At 38.1% G+C, this 13,476-nt stretch overlaps 1 protein-coding gene across 9 annotated transcripts in view; it reads right to left on the minus strand.

The window, feature by feature from the left end:
• LOC138304865 (membrane-associated guanylate kinase, WW and PDZ domain-containing protein 1-like) overlaps positions 1-13,476 on the minus strand; it is a 75,195-nt gene that overhangs the window by 49,295 nt on the left and 12,424 nt on the right. For 5 of the 9 annotated variants that reach the window (XM_069245204.1, XM_069245207.1, XM_069245201.1 and 2 more), the window contains exons 5-7: positions 7,497-7,579; positions 6,505-6,525; positions 5,605-5,628 (exon numbers count right to left, since the gene is read on the minus strand). In XM_069245204.1, the coding sequence (XP_069101305.1) occupies positions 5,605-5,628; positions 6,505-6,525; positions 7,497-7,579 (128 nt within the window). The remainder of the gene's footprint in view (positions 1-5,604; positions 5,629-6,504; positions 6,526-7,496; positions 7,580-13,476) is intronic. The other 4 variants (XM_069245210.1, XM_069245205.1, XM_069245202.1 and 1 more) reach the window with 3 other exon arrangements.

Consider the following 13,476-nt stretch of genomic DNA (forward strand, 5'->3'; position numbering starts at 1 on the left):
ATCAACAATGATAGAATCTACAACACTGATGAGATATATACCCGGGTAAAATCATCACAAAAGAGTGTAAATGACCCAGGAAGTTCTGTAGTGTAAGGCAGCCCTGGCTGTAGTGTTGATAAACATTCAATATTAATTTCCTTCAGTGGAAATGTAAACAGGAACAAATGCTGAATTAGAGAGCATTGATAAAGGACAGGTCTGTTTTCTATGTGTTTATCTATAGCATTGTTATCAGTTATAGGGATCGGGTCTGAAACATGATCAAAGAGCACTAATATAGACAGTAACACTATACTCAGAAGGAAGTTAATACAGTAATATCAGTAAACCAGAAGGAAGGAGAGTACAGTAATAGGGTACTGGGGATATCAGTAAACCAGAAGGAAGGAGAGTACAGTAATAGGGTACTGGGGATATCAGTAAACCAGAAGGAAGGAGAGTACAGTTATAGGGTACTGGGGATATCAGTAAACCAGAAGGAAGGAGAGTACAGTAATAGGGTACTGGGGATATCAGTAAACCAGAAGGAAGGAGAGTACAGTAATAGGGTACTGGGGATATCAGTATACCAGAAGGAAGGAGAGTACAGTAATAGGGTACTGGGGATATCAGTAAACCAGAAGGAAGGAGAGTACAGTAATAGGGTACTGGGATATCAGTAAACCAGAAGGAAGGAGAGTACAGTAATAGGGTACTGGGGATATCAGTAAACCAGAAGGAAGGAGAGTACAGTAATAGGGTACTGGGGATATCAGTAAACCAGAAGGAAGGAGAGTACAGTTATAAGGTACTGGGGATATCAGTAAACCAGAAGGAAGGAGAGTACAGTTATAAGGTACTGGGGATATCAGTAAACCAGAAGGAAGGAGAGTACAGTAATAGGGTACTGGGGATATCAGTAAACCAGAAGGAAGGAGAGTACAGTAATAGGGTACTGGGGATATCAGTAAACCAGAAGGAAAGGGAGTACAGTAATAGGGTACTGGGGATATCAGTAAACCAGAAGGAAGGAGAGTACAGTTATAAGGTACTGGGGATATCAGTAAACCAGAAGGAAGGAGAGTACAGTTATAAGGTACTGGGGATATCAGTAAACCAGAAGGAAGGAGAGTACAGTAATAGGGTACTGGGGATATCAGTAAACCAGAAGGAAGGAGAGTACAGTAATAGGGTACTGGGGATATCAGTAAACCAGAAGGAAGGAGAGTACAGTTATAGGGTACTGGGGATATCAGTAAACCAGAAGGAAGGAGAGTACAGTTATAAGGTACTGGGGATATCAGTAAACCAGAAGGAAGGAGAGTACAGTTATAAGGTACTGGGGATATCAGTAAACCAGAAGGAAGGAGAGTACAGTTATAAGGTACTGGGGATATCAGTAAACCAGAATGAAGGAGAGTACAGTAATAAGGTACTGGGGATATCAGTAAACCAGAAGGAAGGAGAGTACAGTAATAAGGTACTGGGGATATCAGTAAACCAGAAGGAAGGAGAGTACAGTAATAGGGTACTGGGGATATCAGTAAACCAGAAGGAAGGAGAGTACAGTAATAGGGTACTGGGGATATCAGTAAACCAGAAGGAAGGAGAGTACAGTAATAGGGTACTGGGGATATCAGTAAACCAGAAGGAAGGAGAGTACAGTAATAGGGTACTGGGGATATCAGTAAACCAGAAGGAAGGAGAGTACAGTAATAGGGTACTGGGGATATCAGTAAACCAGAAGGAAGGAGAGTACAGTAATAGGGTACTGGGGATATCAGTAAACCAGAAGGAAGGAGAGTACAGTAATAGGGTACTGGGGATATCAGTAAACCAGAAGGAAGGAGAGTACAGTAATAAGGTACTGGGGATATCAGTAAACCAGAAGGAAGGAGAGTACAGTAATAGGGTACTGGGGATATCAGTAAACCAGAAGGAAGGAGAGTACAGTAATAGGGTACTGGGGATATCAGTAAACCAGAAGGAAGGAGAGTACAGTAATAGGGTACTGGGGATATCAGTAAACCAGAAGGAAGGAGAGTACAGTTATAAGGTACTGGGGATATCAGTAAACCAGAAGGAAGGAGAGTACAGTAATAGGGTACTGGGGATATCAGTAAACCAGAAGGAAGGAGAGTACAGTAATAGGGTACTGGGGATATCAGTAAACCAGAAGGAAGGAGAGTACAGTAATAGGGTACTGGGGATATCAGTAAACCAGAAGGAAGGAGAGTACAGTAATAAGGTACTGGGGATATCAGTAAACCAGAAGGAAGGAGAGTACAGTAATAAGGTACTGGGGATATCAGTAAACCAGAAGGAAGGAGAGTACAGTAATAAGGTACTGGGGATATCAGTAAACCAGAAGGAAGGAGAGTACAGTAATAGGGTACTGGGGATATCAGTAAACCAGAAGGAAGGAGAGTACAGTTATAAGGTACTGGGGATATCAGTAAACCAGAAGGAAGGAGAGTACAGTTATAAGGTACTGGGGATATCAGTAAACCAGAAGGAAGGAGAGTACAGTAATAGGGTACTGGGGATATCAGTAAACCAGAAGGAAGGAGAGTACAGTTATAAGGTACTGGGGATATCAGTAAACCAGAAGGAAGGAGAGTACAGTTATAAGGTACTGGGGATATCAGTAAACCAGAAGGAAGGAGAGTACAGTTATAAGGTACTGGGGATATCAGTAAACCAGAAGGAAGGAGAGTACAGTAATAGGGTACTGGGGATATCAGTAAACCAGAAGGAAGGAGAGTACAGTTAATAGGGTACTGGGGATATCAGTAAACCAGAAGGAAGGAGAGTACAGTAATAGGGTACTGGGGATATCAGTAAACCAGAAGGAAGGAGAGTACAGTTATAAGGTACTGGGGATATCAGTAAACCAGAAGGAAGGAGAGTACAGTTATAGGGTACTGGGGATATCAGTAAACCAGAAGGAAGGAGAGTACAGTAATAGGGTACTGGGGATATCAGTAAACCAGAAGGAAGGAGAGTACAGTTATAAGGTACTGGGGATATCAGTAAACCAGAAGGAAGGAGAGTACAGTTATAAGGTACTGGGGATATCAGTAAACCAGAAGGAAGGAGAGTACAGTTATAAGGTACTGGGGATATCAGTAAACCAGAAGGAAGGAGAGTACAGTAATAGGGTACTGGGGATATCAGTAAACCAGAAGGAAGGAGAGTACAGTAATAGGGTACTGGGGATATCAGTAAACCAGAAGGAAGGAGAGTACAGTTATAAGGTACTGGGGATATCAGTAAACCAGAAGGAAGGAGAGTACAGTAATAAGGTACTGGGGATATCAGTAAACCAGAAGGAAGGAGAGTACAGTTATAAGGTACTGGGGATATCAGTAAACCAGAAGGAAGGAGAGTACAGTAATAGGGTACTGGGGATATCAGTAAACCAGAAGGAAGGAGAGTACAGTTATAAGGTACTGGGGATATCAGTAAACCAGAAGGAAGGAGAGTACAGTTATAAGGTACTGGGGATATCAGTAAACCAGAAGGAAGGAGAGTACAGTTATAGGGTACTGGGGATATCAGTAAACCAGAAGGAAGGAGAGTACAGTAATAGGGTACTGGGGATATCAGTAAACCAGAAGGAAGGAGAGTACAGTAATAGGGTACTGGGGATATCAGTAAACCAGAAGGAAGGAGAGTACAGTTATAAGGTACTGGGGATATCAGTAAACCAGAAGGAAGGAGAGTACAGTTATAAGGTACTGGGGATATCAGTAAACCAGAAGGAAGGAGAGTACAGTAATAAGGGTACTGGGGATATCAGTAAACCAGAAGGAAGGAGAGTACAGTAATAGGGTACTGGGGATATCAGTAAACCAGAAGGAAGGAGAGTACAGTAATAGGGTACTGGGGATATCAGTAAACCAGAAGGAAGGAGAGTACAGTTATAAGGTACTGGGGATATCAGTAAACCAGAAGGAAGGAGAGTACAGTTATAAGGTACTGGGGATATCAGTAAACCAGAAGGAAGGAGAGTACAGTTATAAGGTACTGGGGATATCAGTAAACCAGAAGGAAGGAGAGTACAGTAATAGGGTACTGGGGATATCAGTAAACCAGAAGGAAGGAGAGTACAGTAATAGGGTACTGGGGATATCAGTAAACCAGAAGGAAGGAGAGTACAGTTATAAGGTACTGGGGATATCAGTAAACCAGAAGGAAGGAGAGTACAGTAATAGGGTACTGGGGATATCAGTAAACCAGAAGGAAGGAGAGTACAGTAATAGGGTACTGGGGATATCAGTAAACCAGAAGGAAGGAGAGTACAGTATATAGGGTACTGGGGATATCAGTAAACCAGAAGGAAGGAGAGTACAGTAATAGGGTACTGGGGATATCAGTAAACCAGAAGGAAGGAGAGTACAGTAATAGGGTACTGGGGATATCAGTAAACCAGAAGGAAGGAGAGTACAGTTATAAGGTACTGGGGATATCAGTAAACCAGAAGGAAGGAGAGTACAGTTATAAGGTACTGGGGGATATCAGTAAACCAGAAGGAAGGAGAGTACAGTAATAGGGTACTGGGGATATCAGTAAACCAGAAGGAAGGAGAGTACAGTTATAAGGTACTGGGGATATCAGTAAACCAGAAGGAAGGAGAGTACAGTTATAAGGTACTGGGGATATCAGTAAACCAGAAGGAAGGAGAGTACAGAATTTACACTGATAAACTATTAGTACTACAAACTAAACAGTAACATTACATCAGTTTACTTGTCAGGAAAGATTCAATCATTCACCCCTAGAAACACATTTAGGCTCTTCTAAATCAAAGACTAGACCAGTCCATTATTAAAATTCAGGAGTGAATGAGTTGCACCACCTTAACCATTGCTATCAATCCTCACCTTAGTCTACTGCTGTTTGTCACATTTAAATCAATTAATAAACCTTATTGGTTCATACAATAACTTCATTGACATAGTATAAACATCAATTTGGTTATAGAGTCAGAGATATGAACATATTTTAGTAATAAAAAGCAGATTATAGTATGCATTTCTGGTTCTGGTACGATAGTATATAAAGATCTGGATATAGCATAGCCGGAAAGCTGATGGAAAAATAATGGTGTACACAATGAACTCCATGTGAAGATGTGATGGGACTGTGAAAATAGGTTTGTGTATTAATGAATTTAAATCTACAAATATAACATCAGGTAGCTGCGTACATTTAATTTATAATGTACAACAAGAATTTTACTGGTCACTGTTAAAAGTGAACAAAGATGAAGAAACATACAGTTTAATGAACAGAATTAATTAGGATATAAACTTGTAGCTTTCATTAGATTACATGAAGATCAAGACCCTTGATAACGAAAAATGAAGAAAACAGCATATTTAATGCAGAAATATAAAGTTATGAATAAAAGCATAAATGAAATGAATAAAAGATTAAATGATACAACACAAAACAACAATGGATGGTGCCAAGATTTGTAGGTAGAAAGTGAGACTAGCATATTGTATCAAATATCTGATTAACATTTTTATATTGTACTTGATTCTGCATATAGGAGTTGTCTATTCATTCTGAGCAAATTGCTGATGTGCGTTTATTTTAAGAGAAGATATTCACCTATAACTCGAATGGTTGGTATCACTGAAATGAATCAATTCATAATTGTATGGTTAATTAGACGGCTATATGTGTGAAATAATATAGTACTTCTTTCTATGAATATCTCTTCTATCGTGGCTTTCAACAAAAGATGATAAATGTTTCTTTTAATGCGAGTTTTTCTTGCTTTAAATAATCCAATGTCAATTTTCCTGGAATTAAAATCTCTTCCTAGCTTCATTTTGCCCTGTCAATCATACTGTATATTTTTTGTTTTTAATCATATATTTCTCATAGTGAAGTAAATGTAAAGACTGTATTCCCATAAATAACATTTAGGAATAACATGTAAGTGATATATTGTTTTCTATATATATATATATAGCAGACTGAGTAAGATATATGTCCAGTTGAATAAATTACAATTTGTAATTCGCTGGTAAAATACAGCATTATAAGTTACGAGATATAGATCTATTACAACACACATATATATAGGGACAAAGGTGATTTACAATATTTACCCTACTTCAGTGATATCAGGAGTAGAAAATGGCCTGACAGAAAGAGAAATCTTGTTTCTGTTCCGTAAAAAAGCACATGTGAGAATGTGCAAATTTGAAAAGCCATGCGGAAACTAAGATAAACTAGAATCATCAAGGGTTTCATCTTATCAAAAAGATTTTCTTTTCAAAAAGTCAAAATCCAGTTGAACTGAATCTTGATACACAGGTTTATCTGGAATTTTTTTTTTTTTTAATCTTTAGGAAATTAAATTGAAACTGGACACTGGAAAATAGTCATGAACCAATGAAACCCCTGAGCAACTACAAAAACAACTATGAATAAAGATATAAAGAAAAAAAATGAAAAATAAGATTCTGTCTCTGGTTGCCATTTTAAATCCATGCCCCTTACCTTCCGTGTCAGTCGACTGGCCTAATGGGGGAGAAAAGACAGATGTCAGGGCCAAGAAACAGACAAGACAAACAGAGTTACCTCCCTTATAACACACTTGGATAGGTTGGAAAAATTTAAAGAAACTCATAGGTAAGGAGAAGTTGTCTCCCTTGTTCCAGGTTTTTTCAGAACAGATCACAATTTACAGTTATAGATATGTTAATGATTTATTTTGTTTAGGTAAAATGCGATTAATATGTTAATACTTTGTTTTGCCAAACCTGATTACTTCATCATGATCATTGTCAGTATAATGTCTGATATAGGGGATCTTACATGAGTGACTATGTGATATCGAATTTATCAAAAGAGTTCAACAATTTGATATTAAGGCTCATGGCATATTAAATTATTTAACAAGTTTGATAAATTACTTATCTCATAGTCATGAGTGTAAGATTCTATTTATCACATAACTTTTGAATAGAAATATAAGCAAAACTTCAAATTTTCTTCTGTATATAAAACAGTAGAAATCCGGTTCGGCTTGTTTCCGTCTACTGAAACAATCATGCGATGTCATATATATATTATGATGTCAAATCTATATGTGACATCATAATAGTGTTATTACACACGTGTCTTACGATATTTATGACATGGCCGAATGACATGTCTCTACGGGCCAGTTATGTGATAAATTGGTATATCGTGTAAGACATCCTATATTACACATCTCTAGCAGGCCTATAAAATGGTCTTTCCCAACAAACACAATGAATGATCAAATATACTACAGTGAACACCAACAAATTCAAAACAAATTAGAAAGAAGAAAAAAACAAAGGGAAACAACTTGTGTACAGCTGCAGAGCAGGTGAATTATTGAGCATGTCAATTAGTAAAACATTTAGCTTGTCTAACTCCTATTGTTTTCCCTATACAGATAGATTTTCTATACTAGCAAAGAAAGACACCCCTAGCTTGTCATGTTAGCGGTCTGTACTTACCATTATCTGAACATTCCTTGGCCGACTGTTTCTGTAGATGGGCTAACCTCGGGTCCAACCAGTGGGTATTCTCTGTCTCATGACTGTTAAACAGAAATAAAATCACACATGTTACAGCATTAGAAAATGTCTAAAAGGCCTGTAACAACATAAACATATCACATTTCCAAATTAACAGAAATAATTCTTTAGTTTGTATAATGCATTATCATTATATTATCATCATAACGTATAGTGTCAAATAAGCAGGGTTATTGATCCATTAGAATTACTCTATCTATTGTATTTGCTTTCTATGTTTCTTTGCCCAACCAAAGAAATTATAACCCATGATTCTATGTATCTGAATAGTATGAAGAGTTTAAAGTGGCTCTACAGTTCCATGGTTCTTTGTATTGACATAACTAGCTAATTACAAGTGAAGACAGTACACAATTTCAATACCGCAAATGATTATTATTAAACTTTCATATGGAGATCTAGTTTTTGATTGCATTACATACATTGAATATTTTAATAACTCCTGCATTTTATTTCGTTACCAGCAGCAGTGATTTTGATAAGTTACTAAAAACTTAATGGATGCAATTATAGGGATATGGGTGTTTCTAGGATTGAATATGTAGTATTATATAAAGTGAAAATGTAAGTGTTACCAACATAAGGGATGGCAGCTGCCAATACCAAACATCAAGGTGAATTATCAGAAACCAATTTTCACTTCTTCAACTTGTTCAGTTTTTTTCCCACCAGTTTACTCAATAATGAGAGGTGTAAAAATCCATAAATTGTAGTGACAGCAATATACATGTATAATGAAAGTCAGTAAAGGAGTATCTTAAATGTAATTGTTAAAGAGGGTATATTTACAATGAAATCTGCTCATGTTTAAATTATTAATGTTAATCTCAGTACTGTGTGAAATGGTCAGCATTGCTACTTAATCTAGCACCATAACAGCAGCCTTCATTGCCGTGTGTGAGATCCACCATTCAAATCTAATCTAGTATAACACAATGAAATGGCTCCGAATGTCAAATCCAATTTTATCTGACCTAATCCAAACGGTGGCCTCACAGAATATCATATTCAACATTTATACTTATCCTTGGTGTTTTGGAGTGAAACCTTCACACAGTGTGTATACAAACTGACTGAATCACAGCTGGGGGCCAACAATGAAGTAAATAACAGAAGGCCTATAAAGGTGGCTCAAATACTGAAAACTAAAGGAAATGCTGAAAAAGTCAAAATGATGGAGAGAGCAAGTTGTAGAGAAATGTAAAAAAAAATAAAAAGAGGTTGTAATAAGATAGCTTAAACACCAACTTTCTGAAAATCTAAATACTTTTCTCTTAAAACATTTGGAAACAGTTGGTTTCTTTTGAATATTTTCTAATTTCTCCGAGTAATGATGTGTTGGTGGTGTAACACATTAGTTACTGTTTCCCAAGGGAACTCACACATCTGTTATATAGATCAGCTACCAGGACAGTATCTGTTTATAGGCCAACCCTTGTTACTATTCACTAAAACATATGTGTTCTACACATAGTAAGCTATGTTTTATTATGAAGGAAGAATGAATGAATCAAATCTACATTCATTATATTGCACATCTATATATAGTCTACTGCATTATATGTGAAAATGGTCCACTAAGATAGATAGAATATAAGTTAGAGAAAACATAAAGAAACTTTTAGCTAAATGTTTGGTTATGATGGAATCATCATTCTAATATAAACTCAATAACTATAAATCAACATGGTAACAGATTCATGTTTTTCAAATTTGAATTTACTCATATATAAGTAAAAAAAAAATGTTCTGCATCATTAAAATAAAAGTTCAAAGAGTTCTTGAAATGATTTATTTTGTATGTTTTTGATTCAGATTACAGGCGGTAATCCCCAAATTTGAGTGAGACCTATATATCACTAGGTGTGACTACACAGCCAGTTTAGACCTATATATCACTAGGTGTGACTACACAGCCAGTTTAGACCTATATATCACTAGGTGTGACTACACAGCCAGTTTAGACCTATATATCACTAGGTGTGACTACACAGCCAGTTTAGACCTATATATCACTAGGTGTGACTACACAGCCAGTTTAGACCTATATATCACTAGGTGTGACTACACAGCCAGTTTAGACCTCTATATCACTAGGTGTGAGCACACAGCCAGTTTAGACCTATATATCACTAGGTGTGACTACACAGCCAGTTTAGACCTCTATATCACTAGGTGTGACTACACAGCCAGTTTAGACCTATATATCACTAGTTGTGACTACACAGCCAGTTTAGACCTATATATCACTAGGTGTGACTACACAGCCAGTTTAGACCAATATATCGCAAGGTGTGACTACACAGCCAGTTTAGACCTATATATCACTAGGTGTGACTACACAGCCAGTTTAGACCTATATATCACTAGGTGTGACTACACAGCCAGTTTAGACCTATATATCACTAGGTGTGACTACACAGCCAGTTTAGACCTATATATCACTAGGTGTGACTACACAGCCAGTTTAGACCTATATATCACTAGGTGTGACTACACAGCCAGTTTAGACCTATATATCACTAGGTGTGACTACACAGCCAGTTAAGACCTATATATCACTAGGTGTGACTACACAGCCATTTTAGACCTCTATATCACTAGGTGTGACTACAGGGCCATTTTAGACCTCTATATCACTAGTTGTGACTACACAGCCATTTAAGACCTATATATCACTAGGTGTGACTTCACAGCCAGTTTAGACCTCTATATCACTAGTTGTGACTACATAGCCATTTTAGACCTATATATCACTAGTTGTGACTACACAGCCAGTTTAGACCTATATATCACTAGATGTGACTACACAGCCAGTTTAGACCTCTATATCACTAGGTGTGACTACACAGCCAGTTCAGACCTCTATATCACTAGGTGTGACTACACAGCCAGTTTAGACCTCTATATCACTAGTTGTGACTACACAGCCATTTTAGACCTATATATCACTAGTTGTGACTACACAGCCAGTTTAGACCTATATATCACTAGATGTGACTACACAGCCAGTTTAGACCTCTATATCACTAGTGTGACTACACAGCCATTTTAGACCTATATATCACTAGGTGTGACTACACAGCCAGTGTAGACCTATATATCACAAGGTGTGACTACACAGCCAGTTTTAGACCTATATATCATTAGGTGTGACTACACAGCCAGTTTTAGACCTATATATCACTAAATGTGTGACTACACAGCCAGTTTAGACCTCTATATCACTAGGTGTGACTACACAGCCAGTTTAGACCTATATATCACTAAATGTGACTACACAGCCAGTTTAGACCTATATATCACAAGGTGTGACTACACCGCCAGTTTAGACCTCTATATCACAAGGTGTGACTACACAGCCAGTTTAGACCTATATATCACTAGGTGTGACTACACAGCCAGTTTAGACCTATATATCACAAGGTGTGACTACACAGCCAGTTTAGACCTATATATCACTAGGTGTGACTACACAGCCAGTGTTTAAGACCTATATATCACTAGGTGTGACTACACAGCCATTTTAGACCTATATATTACTAGGTGTGACTACACAGCCAGTTTAGACCTCTATATCACTAGTTGTGACTACACCGCCAGTGTAGACCTATATATCACAAGGTGTGACTACACAGCCAGTTTAGACATATATATATCACTAGGTGTGTGACTACACAGCCAGTTTAGACCTATATATCACTAAATGTGACTACACAGCCAGTTTAGACCTATATATCACAAGGTGTGACTACACCGCCAGTTTAGACCTCTATATCACAAGGTGTGACTACACCGCCAGTTTAGACCTATATATCACTAGGTGTGACTACACAGCCAGTGTAGACCTATATATCACTAGGTGTGACTACACAGCCAGTTTAGACCTATATATCACTAGGTGTGACTACACACAGCCAGTTTAGACCTCTATATCACTAGGTGTGACTACACAGCCAGTTTAGACCTATATATCACAAGGTGTGACTACACAGCCAGTTTAGACCTATATATCACTAAATGTGACTACACAGCCAGTTTAGACCTATATATCACAAGGTGTGACTACACCGCCAGTTTAGACCTATATATCATTAGGTGTGACTACACAGCCATTTTAGACCTATATATCACTAGGTGTGACTACACAGCCATTTTAGACCTATATATCACTTAATGTGACTACACAGCCAGTTTAGACCTATATATCACAAGGTGTGACTACACCGCCAGTTTAGACCTCTATATCACAAGGTGTGACTACACCGCCAGTTTAGACCTATATATCACTAGGTGTGACTACACAGCCAGTGTAGACCTATATATCACTAGGTGTGACTACACAGCCAGTTTAGACATATATATCACTAGGTGTGACTACACAGCCAGTTTAGACCTATATATCACTAAATGTGACTACACAGCCAGTTTAGACCTATATATCACAAGGTGTGACTAACACCGCCAGTTTAGACCTCTATATCACAAGGTGTGACTACACAGCCAGTTTAGACCTATATATCACAAGGTGTGACTACACCGCCAGTTTAGACCTATATATCACTAGGTGTGACTACACAGCCAGTTTAGACCTATATATCACTAGGTGTGACTACACAGCCAGTTTAGACCTATATATCACTAAATGTGACTACACAGCCAGTTTAGACCTATATATCACAAGGTGTGACTACACCGCCAGTTTAGACCTCTATATCACAAGGTGTGACTACACAGCCATTTTAGACCTATATATCACTAGGTGTGACTACACAGCCAGTTTAGACCTATATATCACTTAATGTGACTACACAGCCAGTTTAGACTATATATCACTATATATACTACACAGCCAGTGACTACACCGCACAGTTTAGACCTCTATATCACAAGGTGTGACTACACCCAGTTGACCTCAACACCAAGGTGTGACTACACCGCCAGTTTAGACCTATATATCACTAGGTGTGACTACACAGCCAGTGTAGACCTATATATCACTAGGTGTGACTACACAGCCATTTTAGACCTATATATCACTAGTTGTGACTACACAGCCATTTAAGACCTATATATCACTAGGTGTGACTACACAGCCAGTTTAGACCTATATATCACTAGGTGTGACTACACAGCCAGTTTAGACCTCTATATCACTAGTTGTGACTACACCGCCAGTGTAGACCTATATATCACAAGGTGTGACTACACAGCCAGTTTAGACATATATATCACTAGGTGTGACTACACAGCCAGTTTAGACCTATATATCACTAAATGTGACTACACAGCCAGTTTAGACCTATATATATCACACGGTGTGACTACACCGCCAGTTTAGACCTCTATATCACAAGGTGTGACTACACCGCCAGTTTAGACCTATATATCACTAGGTGTGACTACACAGCCAGTTTAGACCTATATATCACTAGGTGTGACTACACAGCCATTTTAGACCTCTACATCACTAGTTGTGACTACACACAGCCATTTTAGACCTATATATCACTAGGTGTGACTACACAGCCAGTTTAGACCTCTATATCACTAGGTGTGACTACACAGCCAGTTTAGACCTATATAACACTAGGTGTGACTACACAGCCAGTTTAGACCTGTATATCACTAGTTGTGACTACACAGCCATTTAAGACCTATATATCACTAGGTGTGACTACACAGCCAGTTTAGACCTATATATCACTAGGTGTGACTACACAGCCAGTTTAGACCTCTATATATCACTAGTTTGTGACTACACGCCAGTGTAGACCTATATATCACAAGGTGTGACTACACAGCCAGTTTAGACATATATATATCACTAGGTGTGACTACACAGCCAGTTTAGACCTATATATCACAAGGTGTGACCACACAGCCGGTTCTTGGGGAG

The sequence above is a fragment of the Argopecten irradians genome, chromosome 12, assembly GCF_041381155.1.
Source record: "Argopecten irradians isolate NY chromosome 12, Ai_NY, whole genome shotgun sequence".
NCBI lineage: Eukaryota > Metazoa > Mollusca > Bivalvia > Pectinida > Pectinidae > Argopecten > Argopecten irradians.